This window comes from Manis pentadactyla, chromosome 14, assembly GCF_030020395.1.
Source record: "Manis pentadactyla isolate mManPen7 chromosome 14, mManPen7.hap1, whole genome shotgun sequence".
In the NCBI taxonomy this organism is placed as follows: domain Eukaryota; kingdom Metazoa; phylum Chordata; class Mammalia; order Pholidota; family Manidae; genus Manis; species Manis pentadactyla.
The window spans coordinates 64173208-64199671 of record NC_080032.1 but is presented as its reverse complement, the minus strand read 5'-3'; the positions used below and the strand labels follow the sequence as shown (position 1 = coordinate 64199671).

The window sequence follows — 26464 nt, the reverse complement described above, 5'->3', positions numbered from 1 at the left end:
GCCATTTTAATTATTATGTGTCTTGGTGTTGTCCTCTTTGGATCCTTTGTGTTGGGGGTTCTATGTATTTCCGTGGTCTTTTCGATTATTTCCTCCCCCAGTTTGGGGAAGTTTTCAGCAATTATTTCTTCCAAGATACTTTCCATCCCTTTTCCTCTCTCTTCTTCTTCTGGCACCCCTATAATATGGATATTGTTCCTTTTGGATTGGTCACACAGTTCTCTTAACATTGTTTCATTCCTGTAGATCCTTTTATCTCTCTCTATGTCAGCTTCTATGCGTTCCTGTTCTCTGGTTTCAATTCCATCAGTGGCCTCTTGCATCCTACCCATTCTGCTTATAAACCCTTCCAGAGTTTGTTTCATATCTGTAATCTCCTTTCTGGCATCTGCGATCTCCCTCCGGACTTCATCCCATATCTCTTGCGTATTTCTCTGCATCTCTGTCACCATGTTTATGATTCTTATTTTGAATTGTCAGGAAGACTGGTTAGGTCTGTCTCCTTCTCTGGTGTTGTCTCTGTGATCTTTGTCTGCCTGTAGCTTTGCCTTTTCATGGTGATAGGAATAGTTTGCAGAGCTGGGACGAGTGACGGCTGGAAGAACTTCCCTTCTTGTTGGTTTGTGGCCCTCCTCTCCTGGGAGAACAGCGATCTCTAGTGGCTTGTGCTGGGTAGCTGTGCACAGACAGGGCTTCTGCTTCCTGCCCGGCTGCTATGGAGTTTATCTCCGCTGTTGCTGTGGGCGTGGCCTGGCTCGGACTGCTGCTCCATAATGGTGGAGTCGTGTTGGAGGGGGAGCGGCCTGGAGGCTATTTATCTCCATAAGGGGCCTCCGAGCTCCCTGCAGCCCAGGGGATTAGGGTGCCCAGAAATCCCCGGATTCTCTACCTCTGGATTAAGTGTCCCGCCCTGCCCCTTTAAGACTTCCAAAAAGCACCCGCCAAAACAAAACGACCACAAAAAAAAAAAAAAATTTGTAAAGTTAAAAAAATAAAAAAATAAAATAAAAAATGGCCCCTCGTTTTTCTTTATTCTCCGGCGCCAGCCTCAGGCATCTGCTCACCGGTCTTGCTGCCCTGTTTCCCTAGTATTGGGGTCCCTATCCCTTTAAGACTTCCAAAAAGCGCTTGCCAAAACAAAACAGCAAAAAAGAAAAAAAGAAAAAAAATGGCCGTTCGCTTTTCTTATGTCCTCCAGCACCAGGCCTCCGGTACCCACTCACTGTTCTTGCTGCCCTGTTTCCCTAGTATCCAGGGCCCCCCCGCGCATGCACTGTGTCTGTGCTCTGGCCCGGATGGCTGGGGTTGGGTGTTCTGCAGTCCTGGGCTCCGTCTCCCTCCCGCTCTGCCTATTCTTCTCCCGCCGGGAGCTGGGGGGAAGGGCGCTCGGGTCCCGCGGGGCCGGGGCTTGTATCTTACCCCCTTTACGAGGCACTGGGTTCTCGCAGGTGTGGATGTGGTCTGGATGTTGTCCTGTGTCTTCTGGTCTTTATTCTAGGAAGAGTTGTCTTTGTTATATTTTCATAGATATATGTGGTTTTGGGAGGAGATTTCCGCTGCTCTACTCACGCTGCCATCTTGGCTCCTGTCCTGAAATCTTGTCTTCAGTTTTTTAATACTAAAATGAGTGGCAGGTACAGTACTGATCTAAAAGCATATGGAGACCTAAGTGATATGGATAAGAAAAGATGGGTTCAGAATAATTTAAAATGTCTTTTTTCATCAGAATGTGTTCTAGAATTACTAGTGACGTTTGCACAACCTTGTGAATATACTAAAAACCATTTAACTGAATACTAAATAAGTGAATTACAGCTGACCTCTTGAAAAACTCGGGGATTAGAGTTTTCAACAACCACCCAATTGAAAGTCTGCGTATAACTTTTGACTCTTTCAAAACCTAACTACAAATAGCCTACTGTTGGCCAGAAGCCTTTCTGATAAACAATTAACAAATATATTGTATGTAAAGGTATTACATACTGCATTCTTACAATAAAGTAAGCTGGAGGAAAGAAAATATTTTTTCGAATTGTTGCAAATCTACAAATCTTTTTGAGACATTTTGAGTTAAGGTTTGTGTATGGTGTAAGGGGGGTACAACTTCATGCTTTTGCATATTGATATCCAGCTGTCCCAGCACCATTTGTTGAAAAAAACTATTCTTTTCCCCATTGAATGGTCTTGCTGCCCTTGTTGACAATCAATTTGATGTAAATGTTAGGTATCTTTGATTTATTCAACTTTTTGTTTTCCCTTAAGTTAATAATTGCCTCTTTTTCTTTTATATAATTTTCTATATATCTAGCTGTGATCATTTCCATATGTCCCATCAGATGTATAAAATACTATTTGTCAAATATTTAAAGATGTCAGATACTTTATCAGTTTTCTTCCTCTGGAGACTGTCCTGCAGTTTTTGCCATCCTTCTCCTTTAGTCAGGACAAGCTCTCTGGGTCTGTGGCATAGCTTCCATTACAAGGTTTTTCTTTCACCAACTGTGCAAGTGGATCCAGCATCCCATTCCTTACATCTGTTGCTGTTTTCTTTCCTACTCAGCAGAACACATCTTGCAGTAGCTTACTTGGAAAGAGAGCCAACATGTTGATTCTTTATATATCTGAAAGATGTCTACGTTCTACGTTTCTCTTACTGACATACACTGATCTTACATTGATGGGTTGGCTAGTATAGAATTCTGAGTTAATGATTATTCTTCAGAATTTTAAAGGCCCTTGCCACATGGTCTTCTATCTTCTAATACTGTATTGAAAGTCTATTCTGATTCCTGTTCCTTTTCCTCCTTTTGAAAGCTTTTAGGATCTTTTTTTCTTCCATAATATTCTGAGATTTCAAGAAGATGTGTCTTGATGTGCTTCTTTGTCTTTTATTGTGCTGGGTATGTAAGCACTATTTTTAATCCAGAAAGACATTCAATTTAGGAGCTTTTTCCTGTATTTCTTTTACATCTCTCATACTCTGTTTTATCTTTTTAGAACTCCTACTAATCAGACATTGAACTATTTGGCTTTATTTTCTGACTTCCTTTTCTATTTCTTCTCTCTATCTCTGTTGGTTCTTGCTCTTGGTACCTAGTTCCTTTATTTGCAATTTTTTTTTTTGCCATAATTTATATTTCTTGGAACTGTATCTGTGGAGGTTCCCCAAGGCCTGAATTGAAGATGAGTTCATCCAGAGAAGATATGCACTGCTTCTGCTGGCTGCTTGATGGTAGTGTCAACCCAAAACCACTTTAAATTCTTGCCATTTTGTTTTTAGGATCAATAAGAAATTTAGGCAGAAAAGACACAGTTTATGTTTATAAATTCTTTGCAAAGATTTAAAAGAAAAAAAAAGATTTCCAATAGGTATCTAGGTTCCAGACAAGCAATTTTCTATGTAGTCCCCTGAGGTAGTTTTAGTGTTAGCATATTTTAAATCCACTCTTAAATGAAGATACAGTTCTTTGAGTTTGCAGCTTTATGGTAGGGGCTTTCTATTAGATTTCCAACCCTGGAAAGCCCTGGGCTCTCTTTCCTATGCCACAGTGGCACCCTGTGAAGCCACCGTGCCTAAATTCAACTTATAGCAAATGCCCTCAAAACAAAACATGCTTCGGTACTTGTCATATTTCTCTGCGCACCAGCTTTCACTTAGTTTTTGGTGTTTACATAGTTTTTGCTTTCTTGCCAGCTCACAAATTCATTTCTGAAGTGACCTTTTAGGCAAAGGATCTAGACTAGCTGAAACAATTTTGAAAAAGAACAATAAAGCAGGAGAAATAATCCCACCCAATGTTAAATAGCTATAGTAATTAAGATAGTGTGTTATTGGCAGAAGGATAGACAAATAGATTGATGGAACTAAAGAGAGAACCCAGAAGTAGACTTGTATAAATATGCCCAACTGAGTTTTAACAAAAGTACAAAAGCAATTTAACGGAGGAAGGATTGCTTTTTCAACAAATGGCCCTGGATCAGCTGGCTATCCATGGGTAAAAAAACAAACCCCAACCTAAACCTCACACCTAATGCAACAATGAACTCAAAATGGATATGAGGGAGGGCAAGACTAGAAGCAGATTTTACATTTCATTAATTCTGAGAGGCACTTATTTTTCCCCCCCAAAAATCTAAATTGAGACGTTTCACTATAACTATTAGCCAGACAGCAGTCATACTGTAATTGTCATTCCTGATCATAAGGATGAAAACTTGCCTAATGGATGCTAAATGGATTCCAAACGGCTTGGAAGAAAATTCCAGAGAAAAAAGAGGAACACTTAAAAAATATGCTGCATCACCAAAGCCCTTGATGGTACACGAAGACTAACTAGATTGTGTGGAAAATCGTGGACACCTAAGACTGAGTCAAAAACATGAATCATGAGTTAGCCCTTGAATGTGAAGTTTTAGGGATACTGTAACCATGTTCTCTATTTTTTTATATATTCATGAAAGTGAAATGTGATAAGAAAAATCTATATAAACCTTCACTTTCAATAATTATAAAAATTCTAAGTGATAAGGCAGTATGTGTGTGTCGTGTCACTGCTACCTTTTTTCTTAGCGGGAGCTAAAAAATGGTGAGTTTTACAACCGATGGCATCCAGGCAAAGCATAATTGTCTAAAATAGGTCAGGGAGATGAGGGGAGAGAATGCTTGAAATACTAGGAAGGAAAATCGACTCAACTCGGCGAATTATTAGAGGAGGGGTGAAGGTGAACGGGGAGGAAATCTAGGATGGTTTACAGGTTTCTGGTGTGGGCAACCGAGATTGTGCGGTTGGTAACCTCCCTGGGAGGGAAGGATAGGAGGAGGAGGTTTGGTGGGGGGAGTTCTATTTAGGACACACTGGGTGAGGAGCTTGTTGGCTGAGTTGATGGAAACGGATGCACGCAGCCCTTGTATTTGCATTGGTATTTGGGGGTACCGAACCCCGTGCCCAGTCTTCGGCCGCGAGAGCCCGCGGCTCTGCCTTAATGGATTCTGCTTCCTCAGAGTTGTTTGCCAGGGATGGGCTGGTGTGGTGCAGTACCGGCCAGATCTAGTAGGACCAGCCGTGCGTAGAGCTTCGAAACGCGCTTCTTGGAGGATTCTAGAGTCCCAGCTACTGCCACCGGGTCCGTGGGAGGAAGCGGCGTGATTGGCTGGAGGGACTTCAATCACTGCTCAGCGATTGGCTGAGAGGCACCAAACAAGCCAATTCAAACTACTGGGAGCCGCCCTTCCAGAGCGCTGGCGCGTATTTCCACCACGCCCTGCTACTCCTACTACTCCGCAAGCTGTGAACTCCCCTCGCAGCAACCGCTCCTTTCCGGGTTGGGTGAGAGGAGAGCTGTGATTGGCCGACTTGCAGGGGCGGGAGCTCGGCCTCGGGCTTTGCGTCTGTACTGGTGCCTGCGCTGGGCGGGGATTGGGCGGCGGGAGTGGCCTCGTTATCCGGAAGGCGTGGTCGGCGCCAATAAAAACGGGGACCGGCGCGGGTGCCGCAGTGGATTCTGTTGCCGCTAGAGCTTGGCTTGTGTTCTGGGGGCGGGGCTCGGAGCTTCAGTCGACTTCAACCGCAGCGTTTACCGTGCCGGGTTTTCTCTCTGCAGCCTCGGGAGAGGACACGGACCCCTCCTCCCTCTGCCAGAGAAATGTGAGTTGACTCTGGTGTGGGGGCTGCACATCTCCTTGCCAGCCCTCACGCCCAGCGCCGGACTCTGCGAGACGGAAAATGGCGCATTGCAGCAGCTGCAGCTACGCTGAGAACTACCTCCGCCGGCCGCCCCCAGACCTGGCCACCCCCGGGGAGGGGGGCAGCACCCCATTCCTGCCCCAGCTCCAGTCAGCACCCCAGGGCGGGGCAGGGGCGTGGGGGACTCACACTCACTGCATCCTCTCTGGTCTGCGGGGCGCCTTATTCAGGTCTCGGTATAGTGGAGCTGGAGAGAGGGCGAAGGTGGGGCTTGCAGGCACTGGGGAGGGGGCTCGAGATCCTTGTCTGAGTGAATCTGTGCTTAGGACCTCTGGGAAGTCTGTGATCTGTACACCTGCCAGTTGGTAATTTGGATTGCCCTGCAATCGCTGGATTTGTGTATGCCCCTCACCCTAGCTGTGACATGCATCCCCACTCTTGGCAGTGAGCAGAGCTCCAGAACTTATCTGCCAGTTCTCTGGCGCCTGGTGAGCAGCTCAGAAAGACTCAAGGGGCAGTGGCATGTGATTCCAAAAAGCCATTCATCCCAAAGCCACCCATATAGGAGGTGTTTTCCTGTCATTGAGTCTTGGCCAAGTATTTGGAAGAGAAATGGAGCTGAGGATTCCCGCCGTCCCCGAACATATTCAGTTTAGTCTCTGACCATTATCTTCACCATCAACCCCATTTCAAGATACTGAGGGAGAACTGTGGCTAGACAAATGAAGTACTTCCCTGTCAGGACCACAGTATATTTAACAGAGATTTTTCTTTCTTACTACTTTCTGGAGTCTTGGCCCGGGCTTAGGTATATTTGTGTTGCTTCTCTTAGTGACAAAAAAGGGAAAAGATATACTTAATGTTACATAAGGGTTATAGCTATCCCTAGATATTCTACTGCTGACTTTTCCCAACTCCCAGTAATAGTAAATGAAATGGTCCTTTCAAATGCTTTATAACCATTTCACTTTTTCTCTGATTTCTGCAGCTTTATCTGTATATGTGCCTCTCTGCATTTTGGCCAAGTCCTAGGATTCCATCTGTTTTCCTCTTGGGGAGAGGGACCCTTCTCAGCTGACTGGTTCCCAGTAGCACCCATGTGTGATGAACAGGAGATGAAGAAAGCATGGTGACTAGCAGGGCGTCACGAGGTCTCTGACCTTAATCTTGTCATTGGTGCCACCATTCTGGAATGCTTCCAAGACCAAACACTGGCTGCTACCTGCTCACTGAATTTTCCACTGTCAGAGAACTAGATTGTTTAGCTCAGCAGTAGCACAAGAGTCTTGGGGCTTCGTGGCTTTGTGTCTTTCTGTTTTTTGGCTTCTTTGTGCCTTAGAGGGAAATGGGAAAGCGATTCCTTAAATGGGGATGAGCTGGATGTAATCTGCTAGTATAGCTTCTCTGAGGAGTTATCCTCTAACTTTTTAGGCCAAAATAAATTGACTTACGGAGGAGTAACTCCTGGGTGTTAGTTCTATTGAGAGTAGTCCAGGCATTTCCTTTTCTGTGACTCTGATGGTTTACTCCCTGGTGCATTTAATTTACTTGGACTGCCCCTGTGAGGTATAGTTTGTGATATTCTGCTTCTGTTTGAGGAGTTCTGTGATTTCTGTTCTTCATCACATTTGAGGGATCTTTCTCTTGCCAGTGGGTTCTTCCTTGGGACAGAAAATCTCGTCTTAGGTTAGACTTACAGAAATTCCTTAGGGGGTGAATTTAGCCTGGATGTGTTGGAACATGGAGAGGAGTTTATCTTGAAGACTCCACCCTAGATGAATCTATTCTTAGGCTAAGGGAAAGAGAGGATGATTTCTCTTAAGTACTACAAACTAAGATTTCTCTTTGGAACATAAAGAACTAGGGGAGTCTTCTGAGTCTTGATGCCAAATCTAGAAAAGGAAGGGACAGAATGTCCCTTCAGTGCATGTACACTGAGGACCATGTCCCATATTTTTTGCTTCCTCTCTATGCTCTTGGAACAGATTCATAGCTAATATAATTGCTTTGGGCCCCAGTTCTGAGTGAAGCCCCCATCTTCTCTGCCAGAAACAAAGCAAGCAAACAGCCCTGACTCACTCCACCTATGGAAGCCTTGCCTTTGGGTGATTCTCCAAGTTGTCCTCAGAACAGTCCCAGTATACTAATTAATCATTGCATGAAACAGCCAAAAACTGGATCCTCTTCACAGAGTCTGTCAGCTTGCCTTTTCTTTTTTTTTTTTTAATATTCAGACATGGCAAAAAAAAAAAAAAAAAAGAGCTGTTCAATGGATAACACATGCTAAGTGAAAGAAGCCAGTCACAAAAAACTGTATTTGTATGATTCCATTTAGATGAAATGTCCAGAATAAGAAAATCCATAGAGACCAGAAAATAGTTGCTAGTAGCTGGGGAGAAAGAGGACAAGGGAGTGACTGACGGGTACAGAGTTAATTTTGTTGAGGGCAATCAAAATGTTATAAAATTAGTTGTGATGGTTACACAGCTTTGTGAATATAGTACAAACCACTGGGTTGCACTTTAAAAGGGAGAATTTTATGGTATGTGAATTATATCTCAATAAAGCTGTTACTACAAAAATACAAAAGAAAAAGTTGTTCAGTCCATGGTCTTTTCCTTGAGGGTTTAATCTTTTGTATGAATTTCTCCTAACTTGGTTTGGAGTTTTCTAGTTTGACTTCATGTTGAAAGACTTCTGACAGGGAAGTGCCATTAGGCCACAGCTGGCACATTTGTCCATGTAGCTGCCATGCCAGAACATGTGTCTGCGTTTGGGTCAAAGGACAGCCCAAACAGGACTCCGTGGTGCCACCCTGGATGCCCCTATGCCCCACCTAAATGTTGTTACAGGATCTTCCAGCTTTTGCTTCTTGCCTCTGTGCTGCATCTCCCTACTTGCTGTTGCCAGGGAGCTAGAATCCCTTCTGTGCATAGAACGTAATCAGCATTGTTGAGGTAGTGTGGGCTGAGCACGCCTGTGATCCTTTCTTGCCTTGGTTACTTTGTGTACGCTGTCCCCCTCTCTGCACAGGTCTGCTGCAGCTCAGCCACCCACCCAAACTCCCACCGAAGGGTCAGAAGGGACTGCCCCAGGTGGGGGTCCCCCTGGCCCTCCCAATACCACCAGTAACAGACGACTACAGCAAACCCAGGCACAAGTGGAGGAGGTAGGTGGAGAGCTTTTTCTTTGAGTTTCCAAATCACAGAAGTTTAGAAACTTCTCTTTGTTACAGAGGGGTAGCTAAATGCTCTGGGAGGCAAGGAATCCCTTAGGGTTACTTAGTTACTTAAAATTGCCACACAATTCCCTGGTCACTGTTCTGTCTCCCACCTCTAGTGGGGAGCTTAGCAGGCTCGTTTCTGCATCCCCTTCAGGTGGTGGACATGATGCGTGTGAATGTGGACAAGGTCCTGAAGAGGGACGAGATACTGTCAGAGCTGGATGACCGAGCTGATGCCTTGCAGGTAGAAGCGTCACAGTTTGAGAGCAGTGCTGCGAAGCTAAAGAGAAAGTATTGGTGGAAAAACTGCAAGGTGAATTTTCTTGTCCTCTCCCCCTTCTTTTCCTGGGTCTCAAGTCTTAGAGGGCAAGAAAACCCTCAGGTTCTACATTCCTTCTCTCTAGTGGTGTAGAATCTCTGCCCTCCAGAACTTGGAGGAAATCTCGAACGCTTCCGTGAGGTGCATTACCAGGAATGGCCACCAGGGTAGGCTAGAGAATTCAGAATGCTCACTGGGAGGCAGGGATGAGTTTGGAGGTGGTTAGTCAAGCTGCTTTTCCCCAAGATCCCTGGAAGAATTCTCACCTGGCCCTTCCTCAGACAAGCACTGAACCAATGGCTGGTATAGATGTAGTTATATATTTGCAGCTTTTAGGAATGAGCTGAACACTTGACTACGAAAAATGAACCCATTGATCCAAGATCCAAATGCTGCACCTCCATTGGAATTTGAGCGATAAAGAGCTGCAGGTGCTCTGTTGCTTCTGAGAAGCGTCAGCTGTGGTGCAGGGGTTGCTCTGGTGGGAAGCATGAAGGTTGGGCCCTCCCCGAGAGGCCTGCGGATCTCCTGGGAGACGTGTGGATTCTTTCATGATCCTGAGGATGCAGACGTTCTCTTCCCACGTGTCTAGTCCTGGCTCCTTTCCTCCTTCCCTAAGTCCAAGGGCCGGCTTTTTGTCATTGTTTCCTCAGATGATGATCATGCTGGGAGCTATCTGTGCCATCGTCGTGGTAGTTATTGTAAGTAAGTATCGCTGAGATCGCTGGTGGGGTGAAGAGGTGGGAAGGTCCTGGCATCCTCTCCGAGCCCTGCCTGCCTGGGCAGTGGGGCTGCTCTGACTGAGGTATGGAGAGCGTGGCGGTGGGGTCATCACCTGGTTCGGGAGGTGGGAAGGGCAAAGACGATGGGCTTCCTTGATGGACAAGCCTTCCTTCTACAAGGTACTATGGGAAGAGGGTCCCTGCTGTTCTGGGGAAGTGGGACTGTGCTCTTTGTCACTGCCTTGGGTCAGAGGTAGGCCATGGGGATGGGACACCTACAACTGGAAGACCTAAATGTCTAGTAACGATGTAATTTGCCCTCTTGTTCCCTCCTGTCTCTTTCTTTTCTCCATCTGGGACTTCCTGACTCCTGTGTCCAGTCTACTTTTTTACTTGAGAATGTGCTGCTCCCACCCTGTTCTCCATTGCCATCCAAACTCATGTCCTTCTCCCTCTGTGCTTTCTCAACAAAGTGCCCCATGTACCTTCATCCAGCCTGGCCCCGGCTTCTCCATCACCCATTCCTCCCTTTTCTGTTGCTTTCATTTGCACTGTGTCCCTCAACACCAGAAGTGCTGCTTGTGGCGCAGTCCTGAAGTCACTACCTGGAGAGCGGCAGTGGCGCCTCCTCCTGCCTGCTTCTGATGTACTCTCGTGTTCTCCCAAAACCAGAAAGAGCTAGAGGCCGAGGGGAGGAGAGGAAGGAGTGCAGCTGAGGTGGCATGCCCAAGGATACGCCAGGGTCAGGGGAGAAGGGTACTGGTACTCGTGGTGTCACCAGGAAAGGCCAGGCTACTGGCAGAAGGCTGGGAACAGCTGGGGAAATGGTGCCCACTCAGGGCTGCCCTGGCCACACGGAGCTCTTCTCCTGTGCCAGGCCTGAAGAGGACCCCGGGGGAGCCCCAAAGTCCAACTTGGTCCTGGTGCAATACCCTTTTAGAAAGTAAAACCTGTGTTTTGTGGTTGTTTCTAATCTGTTTGGCCAAAATTTTCTATGTTTTCAGGGATCTTAACAGTGTCCTGCTTTGTTCTTCAGAGAACACCTATTAATTCTGAAAATACCGGAACTCTCATTCCCATTCTAGAAGCAGTCCCATGAGCTCATAACTGGAAAGAGTTGTCTCTTGTTCACATTTTCTGCAACATTCTATATTGTTCATGAGGGCACCAAATAATTTTACATTGCAAAAGTTCGGGACTCTCAGTTAGTTTGATTATTGGCATAGATAGAGAATGCCTGGTACAGGAAAACTGAGTTGGGCCTGATTGGAAAATAACAATCTTCGAAGAAGCTACTTCTCACCCTCTTGTTACAGAAGGTCCTGTTCCATTCCTCCCTTCAGTTGCTAAAGGAGCATGAGGTTGTTAGAAGTTAGGGGGTCTTAGAAGTGAACCTCTTGGCCTCCTTTCCTCCACACCCCTTCCATGTACTTGCCAAAGGGGTGAGGCAAGAGGTCTTTCTGGAGGCCCGGCTGATTCTGAGCATTTAGACAAGTCTGGAGACAGGTGTTTTCCTATATTGCTCTGCTGTCACGGGGTCTCTCATTTAGAGCCAGCTCTGTTCTTCCTGCAGTAGGTTCCCCTTCCAAACCACCCATGCCCTCCGGAATTCCACTTTACCTCTTTGCCCTTCTTTCCCTTTGTGTGGTTTGTGGATGCCCCATGGTAACTGCTGAGCCTGTCTTGGTAGATACTGCTGGGCTTCAGGATAGACGGTTGAATGGGATAGACTCAGGTGTGAGGGGAGGAGGGCAGGCTGGGAACGGAAGGTGGAACCCCCATGACCCTTTGGTCCCTCCATCCTCCGATCCACAAGCAGGAAGAGGCTGAAGCCAGGCTGGGCTGGATCTAGATGCTCTCTTTCCATGCAGCAGCATTTCATTGTGCAAAACCATCCTCCCTCTCCCTTCGCTCCTGTTTCTCACGTTCCCTTCGTCCTGCCCCGAGGCGGGATTGAAAAGCTGGAAGAAAGCAGTCAGTGTACCCTCCCAACGGCCTCCTCGAAGGTCTCCACTCTCCTCTGGGCTCCTCCTTGCCTAATGCAGGGGGTCACCGCTGGAAAGAACCACCACTGTCCTCGATGTGTCCCAAGCTTGAAGCAAATTCGCCTCCTTGGCCCATCTAGCCCTGTCACAGGAATTATTTCCTGGGTTTCTGTCCCTCTGGGGCTCACCAGGTGTAGTTGGCTCTGTTCTTTTGGGGGGTGTTAGCCCTTCTACTTCCTTTCTCACCCCAACCCCTACCCTCTTCCGTCTTTGTTATCCGCCTTCCTCCCACCACCCATGTGCATGAGCAAATGTGCAACTAAACCCCGGGACTTGCAGTCAAATGAAGCCAAGTGTCCCACATCTCCTCCTTGGGTTTGTTTGCCATGAGATGATGTGGGGTTTCCACTGTGTGTCTGTCACCACCTCTCTGTTTTCCTAACCCCAATCTCAACGTGTGTAGAATAGTATCACTTGTACTTCCACCAAAGGCATGTGGCAGATTTACCAATTTCATGTATTCTGAACAAAGGCAAAAAATACAGATTCCTACCACTACACTGACTTGGTTGTTGTTTGGCTGGACTAACTGAGGACTGGGGAGCCGGGAGTGTTTCTTCTAGCGGTCTGACGTTGCTGGGGCCAGAAGCCTGGCTTGTGTGTGCTGTATGGTCTCCTCGAGATTAAAGATCTGGATTTTGGCAGAGGAAGTGGTCTCCGCATTCATACCGGAAGCAGCCCCATTCTAACAGGTGTGGTAAGAGGAAGTGACGGCAGGAAGCTGAGTGGGCGTTTCAGACATCCCGTCACAAACAACTGCAGGTTTGCTCAAACAGCTCCTTTCTCCTTCCTTGCAGGTCCTCAGCCTGCCTGTCCTGTCCCAGGGGTCGGGACCAGATGAGGCCTCTGGTACACACAATCTGCTCGCCATCATCCTCGTGCATGGGTTTTCTTTTGCTAATTCCACTCTGTTGACTAGGCACATTCTAGAAATGAGTAAAAGGAGAACTCTCTCCCTTGCAGCTGGGGGAGTGAGGTGTTTGTAGGTATGCTGAAATTCCCAACATCTGTCGAGAGGAGAAGAACCTTATCTGCAGCTCAGTTGTGGAGACTGAGCCTCAGGGCTGCCCCCGAGGGCCTGCGTTTCACACCTGGAACACTCGGCAAATTGGAGCTTCTAGGCCCGGGGACACACTCAGTTGGGTCTAGCATGGGGAGAGACAGGAAAGTAGAAAGCTTGGCCTCTGAGGACACAGGGGCTTTTATTTGGACAGAGTTCAATATTCGTGCATGGTGGTCCAACTCCGCCTTTGCCCACCATACCTCACCTGCCCTTTTCATAAATTCTTCCTGTTTTCTTTTCCTGCCACTGCACCTCAAGTCTGACTTGTGTTTTAGCCTCCAGACACTTCCTTTCTGCTGCCACTCTCACCTCCTCACGTTGTCTCCCTTGGAGCTCAACCCAGGGTCATTGTGAAGGGAGACAGGTCTGCCCTTCCCCCGAGCCAGAGCCCCCACGATCTGTCCTGGGGCTTTTTGAGCTCCGAGATTCGGTGTAAAGTCCTGGGAACACGTGACCACTCTTTTCTACTCTGAGGCAGGAGAGTAGCTACTTGGAGCACTACAGGGTGTTGGCAGACCTCGGTGAGCCAGCTAGGAGAAAACAAGGGAACAAGGTTGGATTCAGTTGGGATAACCCCAGAAGCTGGGAGCTGTGGTGGGGGTATTGGCTGGAACTGGGGAACTTGGGTTTCATCCCTGGTCTGGGTGGGGAGGTGGTTAGTTAGGGCAGGCTGATCTACAAGTGGGCTGGGTGGCGCAGAGCTGAGGGTGACCAGGCTCTTACCTTACCGTCTCTGAAGCCCCAGGAACAACAGGGCAAGAAGGAAGAGACTGCTGGCGAAAAGGACTCCAAAGGCCATTCTCTGCCCTATAGGGGAGAGCAGAGTGGGCGCGGATCATCTATGGAGCTGCACCCAGGGGTCTGCCCTGGCAGGGCCATGACGCAGTGTGATCCATCCCTGGGGGAGGAGCTCATGTCTGTGTGCTGCTCCCTCCCAGGAACTGGGCACAGAGTAGCGTCCACACTTGCTCTAGGTTGTTGGTCTGTGTGTTACTCCACACACAATTCTTTACCTCTTTCTACGCCTGGAGAAGAGTTTAAAATTGCTTTGCAAGAGAGATTTAGGTTAGAGTTGTGGTTGACAGTTAAACTGGGATTTTGTTTTTAATTGCTAGGAAATACTTTGTTAGGTTTACTATTTTGTGAAATAGCAGGGGAATGATAGGAGCTGAGACAAAGCCCTAGTTTGAAGCTTAGAGTGGTGAGCCACCAGGTGATGGCCAGTGCTCCTGGATGCTTACACTTTGGGGTGTGGGTGCCTGCCCTGCGCTGTTTAAAACCTTTAACAACATTCTGTGGCTTCAGGATGAAATTCCAGCTTGAAGGCCGTTGTGATATGTTCACTGATAGTAGTAGAAGGTTTAAGGCTTCCTGTTTTTCACATTTTCTCATTATTTACTAGGTAGGTGACTTGGGTGAATTAGTTAGCATCTGTAAGTGACAACTTACTCCTCAGTAAGATGGAAGCCATGATAATACATGTACTTCTCCATCCAGTGCCTAGTATTGTGTTTGATTCATGTAAATGCTCAGTAAATAGATTTACCTCCCAAGCTTCAGAGCCACCTCCCCCTTTCCCTAGACCCTTGGCTCTAGGTACGCAGTTACCCCAATTCTCTTCTGGCTGTTTTATAATTTGGCCTTCGCTCATGCTGTTCTTTTGGTCTTGGGTGTCCCCCTCCCCCTGAACTAGCAGCTCAGCTCGCATGTCTCCCTGGGGTCATCTTCTCCGATTGCCTACTCTGTCCCTCCAACTGGACTAAGCTCCTTGAAGGCAGGATCAGGAATTAATGCAAGCTGGTCTCCTGCTCTTAGCACATTGCCTGTTGCCCTCGAACCTGGGGGGAAAGGATGTCTCGGGATGTGTGGTGGCAGCTCTGGAGGCTGCCTCCTTGGGAAAGAAGTGGGGACTGAACAAAGTGCTGTGGGAAGCAGAACAAAGCCACAGATGAGCTGGAGGCAGGGAGCCATGAGCCCACGTCTGATGCGGGAAGAGGAGGGCATGCCCAGTACCTGGCAGGGCAACCCGGATGCTGGCCCTGAGGGGCTCCTCCAGGGAGATGTGGGTGACCTGGCAGGTATAAGAGGCTCCCGCAGAGCCAGGTTCCGCTGTCAGGGAGGAGGTGATGCTGTAGGTGCCCATTGCGCTTTGCCGGAGGCTGGAGAAGGAGGCACCGGAGACTGGGGCTGGGGCTCCACCCAGCTCCTCTCGGATCCATATCACAGTCACGTCCAGGGGATAGTAGCCAGAGACACTGCAGGTGAGGGTGGGTGGCAGAGCTTCGCTGGCCAAGCTCAGTCGTACTTTGGGAGAAGCTGGAAGAGTAAGTGAGTGCAGAGATTCCAAAGGGATGCAATGGGACCGCAGAGTTGACACAGTTGCCTCCTGAGAGGAAGCCTAGGCTGGATGCTGACATATCCTCCTCAGTGTGGCGCCACAGGGGTGTGGGGACCACACAGATGCAAGCCAGGAGGAGGTACATCCTCCCCAGGTAATTGAAAAAACAATAGTAAAACTAGCTAAAGGTTGGTTTGCTGCTGCTTATGGCAAATAAGCCAGTGATTTTAAGTGTTACCACAGTTGAAATATGCCCCCCAGTCAGGACCCTCCCAGTGCCCCTTCTTGGTTTGCCACCGCCCCTCCCAGGATGTGTCCCGAAGGACTGGGGTGATTGGACACAGCAGCCAAGGCAGGGCAGCAGGATCCCGGGCTGGGAAGTTTCTCCATGGAATCATCCGAGTGTGGCGGGAAGCAGTCCAACACTGTGTGCACTTTTAGGGTGGAGTGGCATTTAGGTTGTGGGAATGCAGTCTGCCTCTTGGGAAGTCGCTTTCTATTTGGAATCCATTCTGGAAAACACTCCCAATAGGCACATCCCTTCCCCCTCCCGCGGATAACCTAGCCGCGGCCTCACCTTGGACGTGGAGCTGGATGATTTGCTGAGCTCGGTACAGAGAGGTGGTGATCTGGCAAACGTAGGTCCCCTCGTCCTTCAGAGTGAGGCTGGGTAGGGTGAGGGAGGCATCCCCGGCCATGAGTAGCTGCTCGGGCTCCAGGGCAGCGCCCTCCCGCTTGACCTGTCCCTGCTCTGTGGTCCAGCTGTGCACCAGCTTCCCATCACCCTTATGTTGCAGCCGCCACTCCACGCCAGTGAGGGCCAAGCCTGGTGCCATGGAGAAGCCACAGTGCAGGGAGGCTGAGGACCCCAGCAGGAAATTCAGGGATGGGGTCCGTGTTGTCACCTGGAACTCCACTGTGGCGAGAAAAAGTGTGGTGGTGGTGGGCTTCTTCCTCCTTCAAGTCACCTGACCTCTAAGCTGTTGTAGGCATGCACCTGCTCCTGCCTTCTCAGGAGGCCAGTTGAGTTCATTTCCCGTCAGATGTAACCACAAAGAAATGGGGCTCTGGAAAGGCAGTGTGGCACACGTGGTAATCTTAACTTTTGTAGTCATTTAACGCGGGACAAGTGATGAACGCTATGAACTTCTCAGCAGAAAAATACACATGCCAAATGATGGGTTGCTGTTGACCTTCAGATAAGAACCACTGGAGTAGCAGAGAAAGCTTTGGAACCCTGGTTCTTCCACTTACTAGCCCTGTGACTGTGGGCAAGTCCTTAGTGTGGCCAACACATCTGCTTGAGGCAAGGCTGCTGGGAAGGCTGACTAGGTATGAGCTTAGAAAGCACACAGTGGTAGTATTTGTAGCAAACATGCCAAACATATATCTAATCAGACAAATCCAAGTGGTGGGGTACTCTGCAAGACAGCAGGCCTGAAGTCTCTGAAAATGTCAATGCTGGGAAAAACCGTTCTGGAGTAAAGGAGGCTAAAGGCACAAGACAGCAACATGCAATGTATGGTCTTGTATGATTCCTGGGCTTAAAAAGACAAAACAAAACAAAACAAAAAACAAGAAAGCTATAAAGAGCATTATTGGGGCAGTTAGAGAAGTTTGCATTTGGCCATTGTATTTGACAGTGTTGTATCAATTTTAACATGTTTTAAGTAGGATGTCTAGTAGCTACCAAGCTGTGGTGTGTGAGATGGGGACAAATTACTCTGGCAGGGAGGGGTATTTTACCATTGATACTGTTCAGGATTGCTAATGTACATAATGGTGAGGAGATATTCTTAAATCTTTACACACTGCACCCCATTATTGCCTGCACCACAATAGGCCACTCTCCACTTTGGTTTGCTGTTAAGGTGATGGTTTTATGGTTATGAAGGACAATATTCATCATGATATATATACATGTAAGCATTTGGGGTGAAGTGTTGAGTTATCTGCAGCTTCCTTTCACTTAGTCTAGGGAAGAATCTCTATATATCTATATATCTAGAGAAAGACATGTTTATCTGCAGGTGAGACTACAGTATTAACAATTGGTGAATCTAGGTGAATGGTGTACAGATATTCATTATATTATTTAATCTTTTTTGTAGGTCTAAAATATCTCAAAATAAAAAGGGGGGCCTACCTAGCCATGCCAGGGCTATGGTTGACACTGGATGGACATGAGAACCCCTTTTCTGATGTAGCAGTCTTAATTTAGGTTGGACCACAGGTTCAAGTGTTCTGGGGCTTTCTCAGGATAGGAGGGCAGACCCCTAATCTCTGGATGTGGTCATCTCTTTTTGTAGGCAAACTTGGATTTGAAAGGCTCTGGAGAAACCTATCATGTTCTCAATTTCCCATGCCCTCTGGGATGTGCTGGGTTGCAGAGGGCAACGGTTGGGCTTTACTAAGGAGATAATGAGCAAAATCTGTGTCCCTGTGCTCTGCTCTGGTCATCTTGAAGCACCAGACCAGGCTGGCTGTTCACCGGGAGTAAACTGGTGTTTGGCCCCGTAAGACTGCTGTGGACAGCATATGTGAACAGAGCATCGTTTATCTCATTTCCTCAGGCAGCCCAGTGAGGTGAACATTATCCCCATTTGGGGTGTTCAGGAAGAAAGGCCTAGGAGACTCCCTGAGGTGACATGTGGATGGAGGTAGACTTGTTCCCTTCTGTTCTCCATCCGACCTCTTGAAAAAACCAAACTTCCTTTCTGCTACTTAAATTTTCTCACCTGCAGTCTGAATAGTCCCCTGAGGGCTCAGGGGCAGGTGCAGTGCCGGGTGCAAGGCAGCCCCATTCTCAGTGTCCCCCAGAGTCTTCATCACCACAGAGACACTAGGCCCCCCTCCAGACAGCTGCACGTTGGCGATGAATGAAGCTGCTGTGTCAATAGGGGCCCCTTGTCTGGCCCGGAGAAAATAGTGGGAGATCTCGCAGGTCACCTTCTTCCCGCTGCAGTCGGCATGGAGCAAGGCCTCGGCCTGGGGAATCTTTACCAGGCTCGCTGGGGAGAAGGGCAGCACAGAGGTCAGGCTGGATGGAGAACACCCGGGCCCATGGGGGGCAGGGGATGGTGGGTGTACTCAGGAGCACACTGTTCCGGCAGAGGATCCCAGAAGAGCTGGGACTCCGGGTGGAGGGCTCTTACCTGAGGCCTCGAAGGTAACAGGTGGGTTGTCTTTGGTGTGTGTGTCCCCTTGGAAATCAGCAAAGCCTTCCAGGGAGCCATCATCCGTCACTGGCACCTGCCTCAGCACGAGTAAGGCCTTCACCATGTTCCTATTGCTGGCAAGGACTCCACCTTCCTCCACCAAGAAGCAGTCTAATACCACATCCACTGCCAGCCACTGCCTTTCTGCTGCAGAGAGAAGGCCAGGTGAACCTCCTGTCTAGTTACTTCTGTATTCACACCCACCTCTTGCCCCAAACTGAGTCATAAAAGGGTGAAAGTTGTCATCTAGGGTCCTAGCTTTCTCTGTGTTCCTTCTGTCATTCCCCCAACCAGCTTTCTTCGAAGCAACTGCTACTCCAAGTACCTGCTTCTTGGTGTGTGTTATTTAAAATCCTGGATTTTCCTTGCTCAGAAGGGTTTATGGTTTTACTCTTACTTCCAACTATTGAATGGAAGACCTTTTCGGTCAAAGGACTTCTCAGCAAAAGCAAACAAATGAGCAAATTGTCTTTGGCATAAGACACCGGACGTCGTCGTGTTACTAGGGGCTTGGTGGCGGTTGCTCAGTTTCTGGCCAGCCCACATGCTCTGCTCCCTGCCATTCAGTACAGGGGCGTCCCTTCCCCCACCTCGGGGGACACCCCGACCCCCCAGTGGCTTCCGGGGATACCCTTCCTCTCGGGAAGGTGTCTGCTCCCCAGCGGTGCCCGCTGCAGGGGGACAGCGGCCCCCCACCACATCCGCTGAGGGGTCCCTCTTTTCTCTGGCCTTTTTCCACCTGAGCGCTCAGCCTCTCTCACAACACAGTGGGTTCCTTACACAGCCAGCACTGAGCCTTTTTCCTGTTGGGCTTGGGAGGTGATTGGAAGCCACGCCGGCCCCCGTCTGGAATCCAGGGGAAGGTGGCGCCTGTGCTTCCCGGCACTGCCCTGCCGGCCTCCTGCTCACCTGCGTCCGCCGCTCCCGCCAGCGCCCAGCAGAGCAGCAGGCACCACCCCGCCGCGGCGCCCATGGGGGCTGCTCTCCGGCCTCCTCGCCCTCAGCCCTTCTCCGCTGCCTGCACGCTGCGACGCTGGAGGAGAAGGGGCTCTCCAAGCCCCTTGCTGGCCGCTACCTGTCGCCTTCTTTTCCGTCTTCCGCCTACTTACCTTTCGCTTTCACTTTGAAGAGGCGTCACCGAGGCGGCCTTTGCCCCTGGGAAGCCGTTTGCGGCTGGTGCCGGAGTTCTGCTCACTCTTCTTTCTCCTCACCTCCCCCCCACCCTGCAAAGCCTGGGCCGTTTGGAGACCTGACCGCACCATGTGCACCCTTTAGCCCCTTCCCAGACCCAAGCGAGTGGAGCTGGACGTGCGGGAAAGGAGGTGGGGTTGGAGGGGAGACTGAAGCCAGAAGCAGGGTTCCCGGTAGTCTGGGGACATTTCTTCCTTTCCTGTTGGAGCCACACCCACCGGCACCCCCCGCCCCCCGCCGACACACACTTCGGGTGGGCCCCTACACAAATCTGCAGTGGGGAAAGGAGGCGAGGGGCGGTCTGCGTTGTGAGATTGGAATTGCGGAGACCGGAGAGCCGCAGCCTGTCGCTTTATTTCACCGTGTTTGCAGGTCAGGGTACAGCGCGCGGGTCTCTCCTAGGGTGGGCGGAAGGGTGCTTTCCGCCTCAGCCCCGCCCCTCACGGGTGAGGCCGGCTGGGCGGGACACTCCCAGGCTTCGGCTGCCCACCCCCACCTCGTTCCCATGTGTCCTCGTCACCATCAATCTTGAAAAGGCACTTTCTCAAGTCAGCACACAGGTCCCGAGAGGACGGTACTGAAACTGGGGGTGCCCGGTGGGGTGGGGTGGAGGCTGGGACTTTACTGCAGTGACGACCCCCTCCGGGGAGCGCTGGCTCAGGGGTAGGAAGCAGGCTCTGGTTTTCGGTAAGCCTCCTGAATGGGGATGGCGCTGCCCTCTTCCTCCCTGGGGTGGCTGTACGAACAAGGCTCTGCGGGCGCCACTAGGCTCTCTTCATCTGCAGAAGGAATCCGATGAGTCTTGGCTAGCGCTGGGGGGCAGGGTGAAGGAGGAGAGATGAGCAAGGGGAGAAGGCTGGGGGCAGGGCTGTCAGGGGCGGCGCTGAGAGCAGAGGAAGAAGGGGGGCACCGGGGGGTAAAGGTGGAGCTAGGGAGCTTCCAGAAGGTTCCAGGCATGGGTGGCAGGGCTGCGATGGTGGGGCAGGGTGCACGGGTAGGACTGGAGCCCTGTATCTTTGTCTCTTACTTAGTCCGTATCTTCTTTGCTGATGGAGGAACACCACTCCGACCATGGTGAAAGCAAGGAACATTCCGGAGAGGACCACAAAGATGCGGATGCAGTCTGGGCTGCACAGGGATCTTTCGGCTGTGTCGGGCAGGGGCCACACCGCGGGTTTGGGGAAGGGCCTAGTCCTTGACTCCCCGTATTCCAGGCCTCCTGTTGCCCTGCCTCTCTCCTCTCCCCGACTCCACCCAGCCGGTGGACAAGTTCCCTCCTAATCCCCACACTCTGCTGCTGCTCCCTTTTCTCACGCCTAGGCCCAGGACCTTTCTGGCTGTCTTCCCTCCTGGACCCTCCTGTAAGCATTCTCTCTGCAGGTGGGAAGTGGGGACAAAACTCACGTGGCCAGGAGGTGGAGAGGGCTGGGGCAGGCAGCTGCCTGAAGTCAGCCAGAGTCTGAAAGTGCTGGGTTGTCTTGGCCTCTATTACCTCTGGTAAAACACACAGAGTGAGCATCGGCAGGGACCCCGCAGGAACTAAGGCTGGGCTGGAGGCCTAAGAGTTGCTGGGTGAAATGGGAAGGCAGACAGGCTGGCCAGGCAGCTCATGTGGGATGGGTACCACGTGTAGGGTTCTGGTTGGGGTGTGACCCTTACTGCTGTGGCAGGACAGAGGGTTGCCTGGAACTTACTTTTGGCATAAGGTAAGTGGCTGGGTTGTGGGGGAGAGCCTAGGGTCGGAGATGGATGCTGGCTCAGCGTGGCCTTGGGAGGAGGGTCACATTCCGTGCACTCCTTGTCCCTGCACTGCCAGTCCTCGGAGCAGGCACACTCGGCATTGGCAGTGAGGGTGCAGTTTCGAATGAGAAGACCTTGGGGACAGAGGAGGGCCACACAGGACCCTCAGGCCTCAGAGGGCTGGAAGGTCCACTTGCTTAGTCCTCCCCGCCAGGCCCCACCTCAGACCCACTTCCAGGGACATGCTGCCCTCTGTGTCCTCCCCACCCCCACTGGAAGCCTGCCCCTGTCACTGTCACCCACTGCCTTTGCCATTATTGCTGTTGTCATTAAAGAAAAAACTTGGACCTTTTGGAAAATTCATGATTCAGAAATAGGAACACTGAAAAGTAGAAACAGCTTACGAGATTTTCTGTCTTACTGATACCTTTATAACTTGTTACTGAAGCATAGCATACTTAGAGGTGCACATGCCATAAATATAATGCATGAGAACTGGTACCAATTGAGTTCACAGGAGTAAGCAGCACCAGATCAAGAAACAAGATGACCAGCAGTGTCATCTAACACCCCCAAGATAGCGACTAGGTTGACTTTTACCAGTGCCAGTCGTTTTGCGCCACATGTATGGACTCGTGTGTGTGCTCATCTGTCCGGCTGCTTTTGCTCAGCTCTCTGTGAGAGTCCTCTGTATTGCTGCATGCGACCAGTCTGCGCTCATGCTGTATAGTATTCCACCGTATGAATGGGCCATGACTGGTCCATCCCTTCTGATGTTAACAGGCATTTGGATAGTTTCCAGTTTTTAGCAATCAGAAATCATGTTGCAGTGGTTTCTGGTAGGTTTTTCCGCTCTACTAGAATTGCTTGATTACTGACCTACTTTGCCTTTAAAATATACATTTTATTCAAGTATAGAGGTCAGGTGCTGGGTGGTTGCTGATTAGCTATACTGGGGGAGGTGGGTGTGAGGGTCCCTGGGCTGAATTAGACCCTCAGGTGGTTGGGGTTGAGAAGAGGAAGGTGATTCTGGGGAAGGCAGCAGCATCCAGATGTGGGCCAGGCTTGAGCGGGAGCCTGGTGGTGCCTTAGAGCAACTCACTGGGGCCCCAGTGAGAGGAGCCCTGGCAGGTGGGAGGAGGTGCAGGATCCAAGGTAGGGAGCCACAGACAACAATCAATGTGAACAGTTTCCTGAGCGTATGCCTTCTGTCTGGAAAGGGAGAGGGACACAAGATCCTCCTTGCCATCCTATGCCCCTAGGGCTTCTTCTTCCTGAATTCCAACTCGAAGTTGTTACTAGAAGCTTGTTTCCTTGTGGCTCACCAAGAAACATGAGCCAGCCTGGCCAGGATCCCCAAGAGGGAACAGTGCTGGCAGAGAGGGCAAGAGGTGGGCAAAGGTGAAGGAGGCTGAGGAGGGGGTGGTCTGGGGGTGTCTTCCCAGAGGGAAGGTAAAGGTTAAGGAGGGGCTGGGATTGGTTAGGAATGGAGGCAGTGACGTTCTCAGTGATGAGCACCCAGAGACCTGGGTGTTCATTCCCCACGTGTGGCCCGTAGTTTCAGGCACTTCCCCATCCTACAGATGGGAATATTGAGGTCAGAGAGGGCTAAACTCATTCAGCCTCCTCTGACCCCCTCACACGTGGCCGCACTCCTCCAGAGTCCTGCAGCCAGCTGTTGCCTGAGTATTTTGGGCATCTGTGGATCCCATGGGGAAGGCACATGGTTCGGCTGCTCTGGAACACGGCACAGGGAGCACAGACTGCCTGGCATTTGGGAAAAGGCGTGGGGGTGGGGTTGCAAGGTGTGGGGAGGCTTGGACTAAGAAAATCCCAGCCCTGCTGGGGTTTCTACCTCAAAGAGGAAAGCATCCATTAACAATTGCATTTTTAAGTTAAGTGGACTGAGAGTACTTCTCTCGCATTCAAGATGTTGCCATTGGGCTGATTTGCAATGGCAGGACCTTTTATTTATTTTAAAGAATACAGTCCTAAGAGGCCTAGTGAGACTGACTGCATTTTACAGATCAGTAGTGTAGTGGTTCAGTGAAGTGGTCCTCTAGAGTGTCTTGCTGGAGACCATTTGTTCAAAGGGGCCACTTTAAAGCCTGATACTCGTATCTTTACTGGTACATAGTTTCTGAACTTCTAGCTAAAATGGAGAAACAACCAAAGAATTCCTAACAGCTGCAGATAATACACTTCTTAATTTTAAAAAAGCAGAAATTACAAAATAAATAAGAAAAACACAGGTCACATATATATATTCATTTCCCTAAACTGGCTTTTACCCACTGGCTGGTAGTGTTATTTCCTTAGAAAGATGTATTCCAAGTTCCAAACGAATATGCACCTCAGACGTAGCCAGCTCATCAGTGGGGGGCTGCTCTGCTGAAATCTGGGGTCCTAGAGTCCGTTCTCTCTCTTTACTGCCTTGCTCCAGCCATAGACCCATTTTCCGCAGTCCCCCAAATTCTGCTTACTTCTTCCCTGAAACACTAGACCTCTCTGCCTGTCATTGTGTGCCTGCTCAGGGCACCCCACTTCCTTGTCAGCTTTGGCTCCACTTGGTGTAGCCCTGAAGTCCTGACTCCCCTCCTCTCCGCTTCTCCACTCCCAGCCTTGCCCCAGCCTCGCTCCCCCAAATGCCTCCCCGCCTGGCTCACCGGAGTTGCAGTGCCGACAGCTCTCGCAGTGGCGCCGGTGGTGGTGGTCTGGTGCGAAGGAGGTCCCGGGAACACATGGGTTACACTGGGTGGCCTTTCCATGCTGGTCACAGTCCTTCACGAGGAATGTTCCTGTCAGTAGAGAGCCAGGGTCAAGGCCCGCGGGAGGCCGCTTCTCTGCCCCCTTCAAGGTGGTGCCTGTGGGGGGCTGGATTCCTCTTCTTGCTCAAGCTCAGCCTTGCTCTCTGCTTTCCCTTCACCCCAAACAGCCCCCTCTTCCCCACATCTCTTACCTGGCTCACACATCTGACAGCACACTTGTCCCCCAGCCCAGTAGTGCTTCTCTGGACAGCTCTTGGAGGTTGGGGTAGCTGAGAGCCCCGCCAGGGTCCCCAGCACCCACAGCCAGCAAGGAGGTGGCCGGGCCATGGCTCCTGCCCAGGATGCTTTTTCTGTGCCGTGGCTGTGCACCGCTGGCCTCGGGCGGGCAGCTCCCAGCTGGGTGCTGGTGCCTCCTGCACCTCCTGGGTGGTGGCTGCAGGTCTGCTTGAGTTGCCTGGCTTCAGGTGGCAAGCCGACCTTTGATGGCAGTTGAAGCTCTATTGTGGCTGTTTTTCTCTCGCAGCAGCACCCCCCTCCCCCTTTTCCGTGTGCTGGGTGCTGGGGAGTGTGTTAAAGGTCAAAGTGTGAGAAGACCTGCTGCTCTTCAAAGATGCGCTCTCTAACATACCAGCCTCTCCTTGGCTTCTGCCTGTCTCTCTCTCGTGCTCATGCTCGTGAAAAACATAAGATGTTGGGTGTGCAGTTGCCCCCCTTCCTGTTCACTCACTTGTATACAAAGGTGCACCTGTTACCCTTCTGGTCACAGCTCACAAGCTAATAAGCACTCAAGAGAAGGAAGGGGACCCAGAACTGAGTACAGGTCCACATGCTTGGGGTCAGATAAGTTTTCAAATTAAGGGTTTCACAGATTTGGGGGAGAAACTAACTCAGAGCCCCTCTGGGGTGGCCCTCACAATCCCGCACAACATCTCTGCATTCAGAATGATTGAACATTTCAACCAAGTGGGGCGAATAATGACTGACTGCCCTTGCATTCATTGGTGCCTGGTTTTATGGCCAGCGGTGTGCTATGGAATTGCTCAGAATTGCAAACGAGATGGAAACCTGTCGAAACATGACATGTGGCCCTGTTTGGTCTTCCTGCCAGCCTGGGATACGGGATCACCACTGCCCATCTGGCCAGCCTCCCTCCTCTTCTGTCATCCTCCCCTTCCTGTCCGGAGCACCTGGGCCATCTCCTCCCCCAGCGTCAGGCATTTGGGATGGTTCCAGGGCTCATCTTCCCTATTTCTGTGATTCTCCTGGGAAGACTACTTTGGGGATGTTGGAAATAGCTGGATTTTTTCCTCTTTGAGCCCTGGGAATGCATGGGTCGGAGCCTCCCCCTCCTCTTTCCCCAAGGCCTGAGGTATGGGGTGGCTTATTTCTCCAGGCCATTTTTCATTCAGGGACTTTGCAGTTGTTTCCACACTGCTGGTAAAATGTCACACTCCTGTGATCTCACCTGTTAGATCTGTTCTCTATCTCACTCTGGTTTCCTTTGTCTTCATTATTTCCATACCCTCCTGCCTGTCTCCAACCCCCTCCGCTCTTCGGGAGGGTCCTCTGAGGGGGAAGTCGCCCAGGGGTGTGAGCTGAAGAGTCGCTGAGGCCCGCCCTTCCTTTCACGCTGGGGCCCGAGGATGCTGCTGTCACTGGCAGTCCTTCCCCTTCTCGGGTTAAGGGCAGTGTCTTCACTGTTAGTCATAAGCTTCGGTGGGGCCTGTGGGATGGGTGAGACCCTAGAGGAATGGTGACGATTGGGGACCTGCAGGGAGGGTCCTGCCAAAGGGGAGCAGGGGGACTGAGGGGACCGCCAGCCTGGCCGGCCCGGGCTGCTCATCCATGCGAGGCCTGCATTCTCTCAGCCAGGGCCTGCTGTCCCCGTCCACGGGGAGGCAGTGGGGGCTGCCTGGCTCTCCCCAAGTGCCCCTGGCCAGAGCAGGGAAGCCTGGTGTCAGGACCTTTCCTCTGGGCAAACGGAATGACCACCTCTTCTGCCTTCTGTGCTGTTTGCATGGACTTCTGTGAGCCTTGGCCTCTCCTCAGCTGGCTCCCTAGTCCCCTCCTCTTGTCTACAGGCCCTGCAAGGCCCACCTGCTGACCTCTCCCTCCGATTTTCCACCACCACCTTTTCTTTTGGGGTTCAGCTT

The 26464-nt window shown here is 50.4% G+C and overlaps 3 protein-coding genes across 9 annotated transcripts in view; 1 reads left to right on the top strand and 2 right to left on the bottom strand.

Annotated features, from left to right (window-relative positions):
- The first annotated feature begins 5480 nt into the window (after positions 1–5480).
- VAMP1 (vesicle associated membrane protein 1) overlaps positions 5481–26464 on the top strand; it is a 105666-nt gene continuing 84682 nt past the window's right edge. Inside the window, exons 1-5 of one of the 2 annotated variants that reach the window (XM_036910110.2) lie at positions 5481–5645; positions 8718–8853; positions 9062–9220; positions 9880–9931; positions 10329–12497. In XM_036910110.2, the coding sequence (XP_036766005.1) occupies positions 5644–5645; positions 8718–8853; positions 9062–9220; positions 9880–9931; positions 10329–10345 (366 nt within the window). In that variant the 5' untranslated portion in view covers positions 5481–5643 and the 3' untranslated portion in view covers positions 10346–12497. Of the gene's footprint in view, positions 5646–8717; positions 8854–9061; positions 9221–9879; positions 9932–10328; positions 12498–26464 lie in introns of those variants that run through there. The other variant, XM_036910109.2, reaches the window with a different exon arrangement.
- On the bottom strand, positions 13177–19766 carry TAPBPL (TAP binding protein like). 4 transcript variants are annotated; one of them, XM_036910095.2, is made up of 7 exons: positions 19393–19750; positions 18550–18759; positions 18133–18405; positions 15972–16310; positions 15070–15372; positions 13780–13863; positions 13177–13586 (listed from the first exon to the last, which is right to left on the bottom strand). In XM_036910095.2, exons 1-6 carry the CDS (start codon positions 19583–19585, stop codon positions 13781–13783), a joined length of 1401 nt encoding a protein of 466 aa, XP_036765990.2. In that variant the 5' UTR covers positions 19586–19750; the 3' UTR covers positions 13177–13586; position 13780. The 4 variants fall into 4 exon arrangements, with proteins under 4 accessions (XP_036765990.2, XP_036765995.2, XP_057347218.1 ...); XM_036910100.2 differs by having other exon boundaries at positions 19522–19738; XM_057491235.1 differs by having other exon boundaries at positions 18550–18686; positions 19393–19505.
- CD27 (CD27 molecule) lies at positions 20238–24638 on the bottom strand. 3 transcript variants are annotated; one of them, XM_057491237.1, is made up of 7 exons: positions 24503–24638; positions 24206–24341; positions 23607–23683; positions 21498–21689; positions 21208–21297; positions 20831–20950; positions 20238–20582 (listed from the first exon to the last, which is right to left on the bottom strand). In XM_057491237.1, exons 1-7 carry the CDS (start codon positions 24636–24638, stop codon positions 20461–20463), a joined length of 873 nt encoding a protein of 290 aa, XP_057347220.1. In that variant the 3' UTR covers positions 20238–20460. The 3 variants fall into 3 exon arrangements, with proteins under 3 accessions (XP_057347220.1, XP_057347219.1, XP_036766003.1); XM_057491236.1 differs by lacking the exon at positions 23607–23683 and having other exon boundaries at positions 20238–20615; positions 21498–21677; positions 24210–24341; XM_036910108.2 differs by lacking the exon at positions 23607–23683 and having other exon boundaries at positions 21498–21677; positions 24210–24341.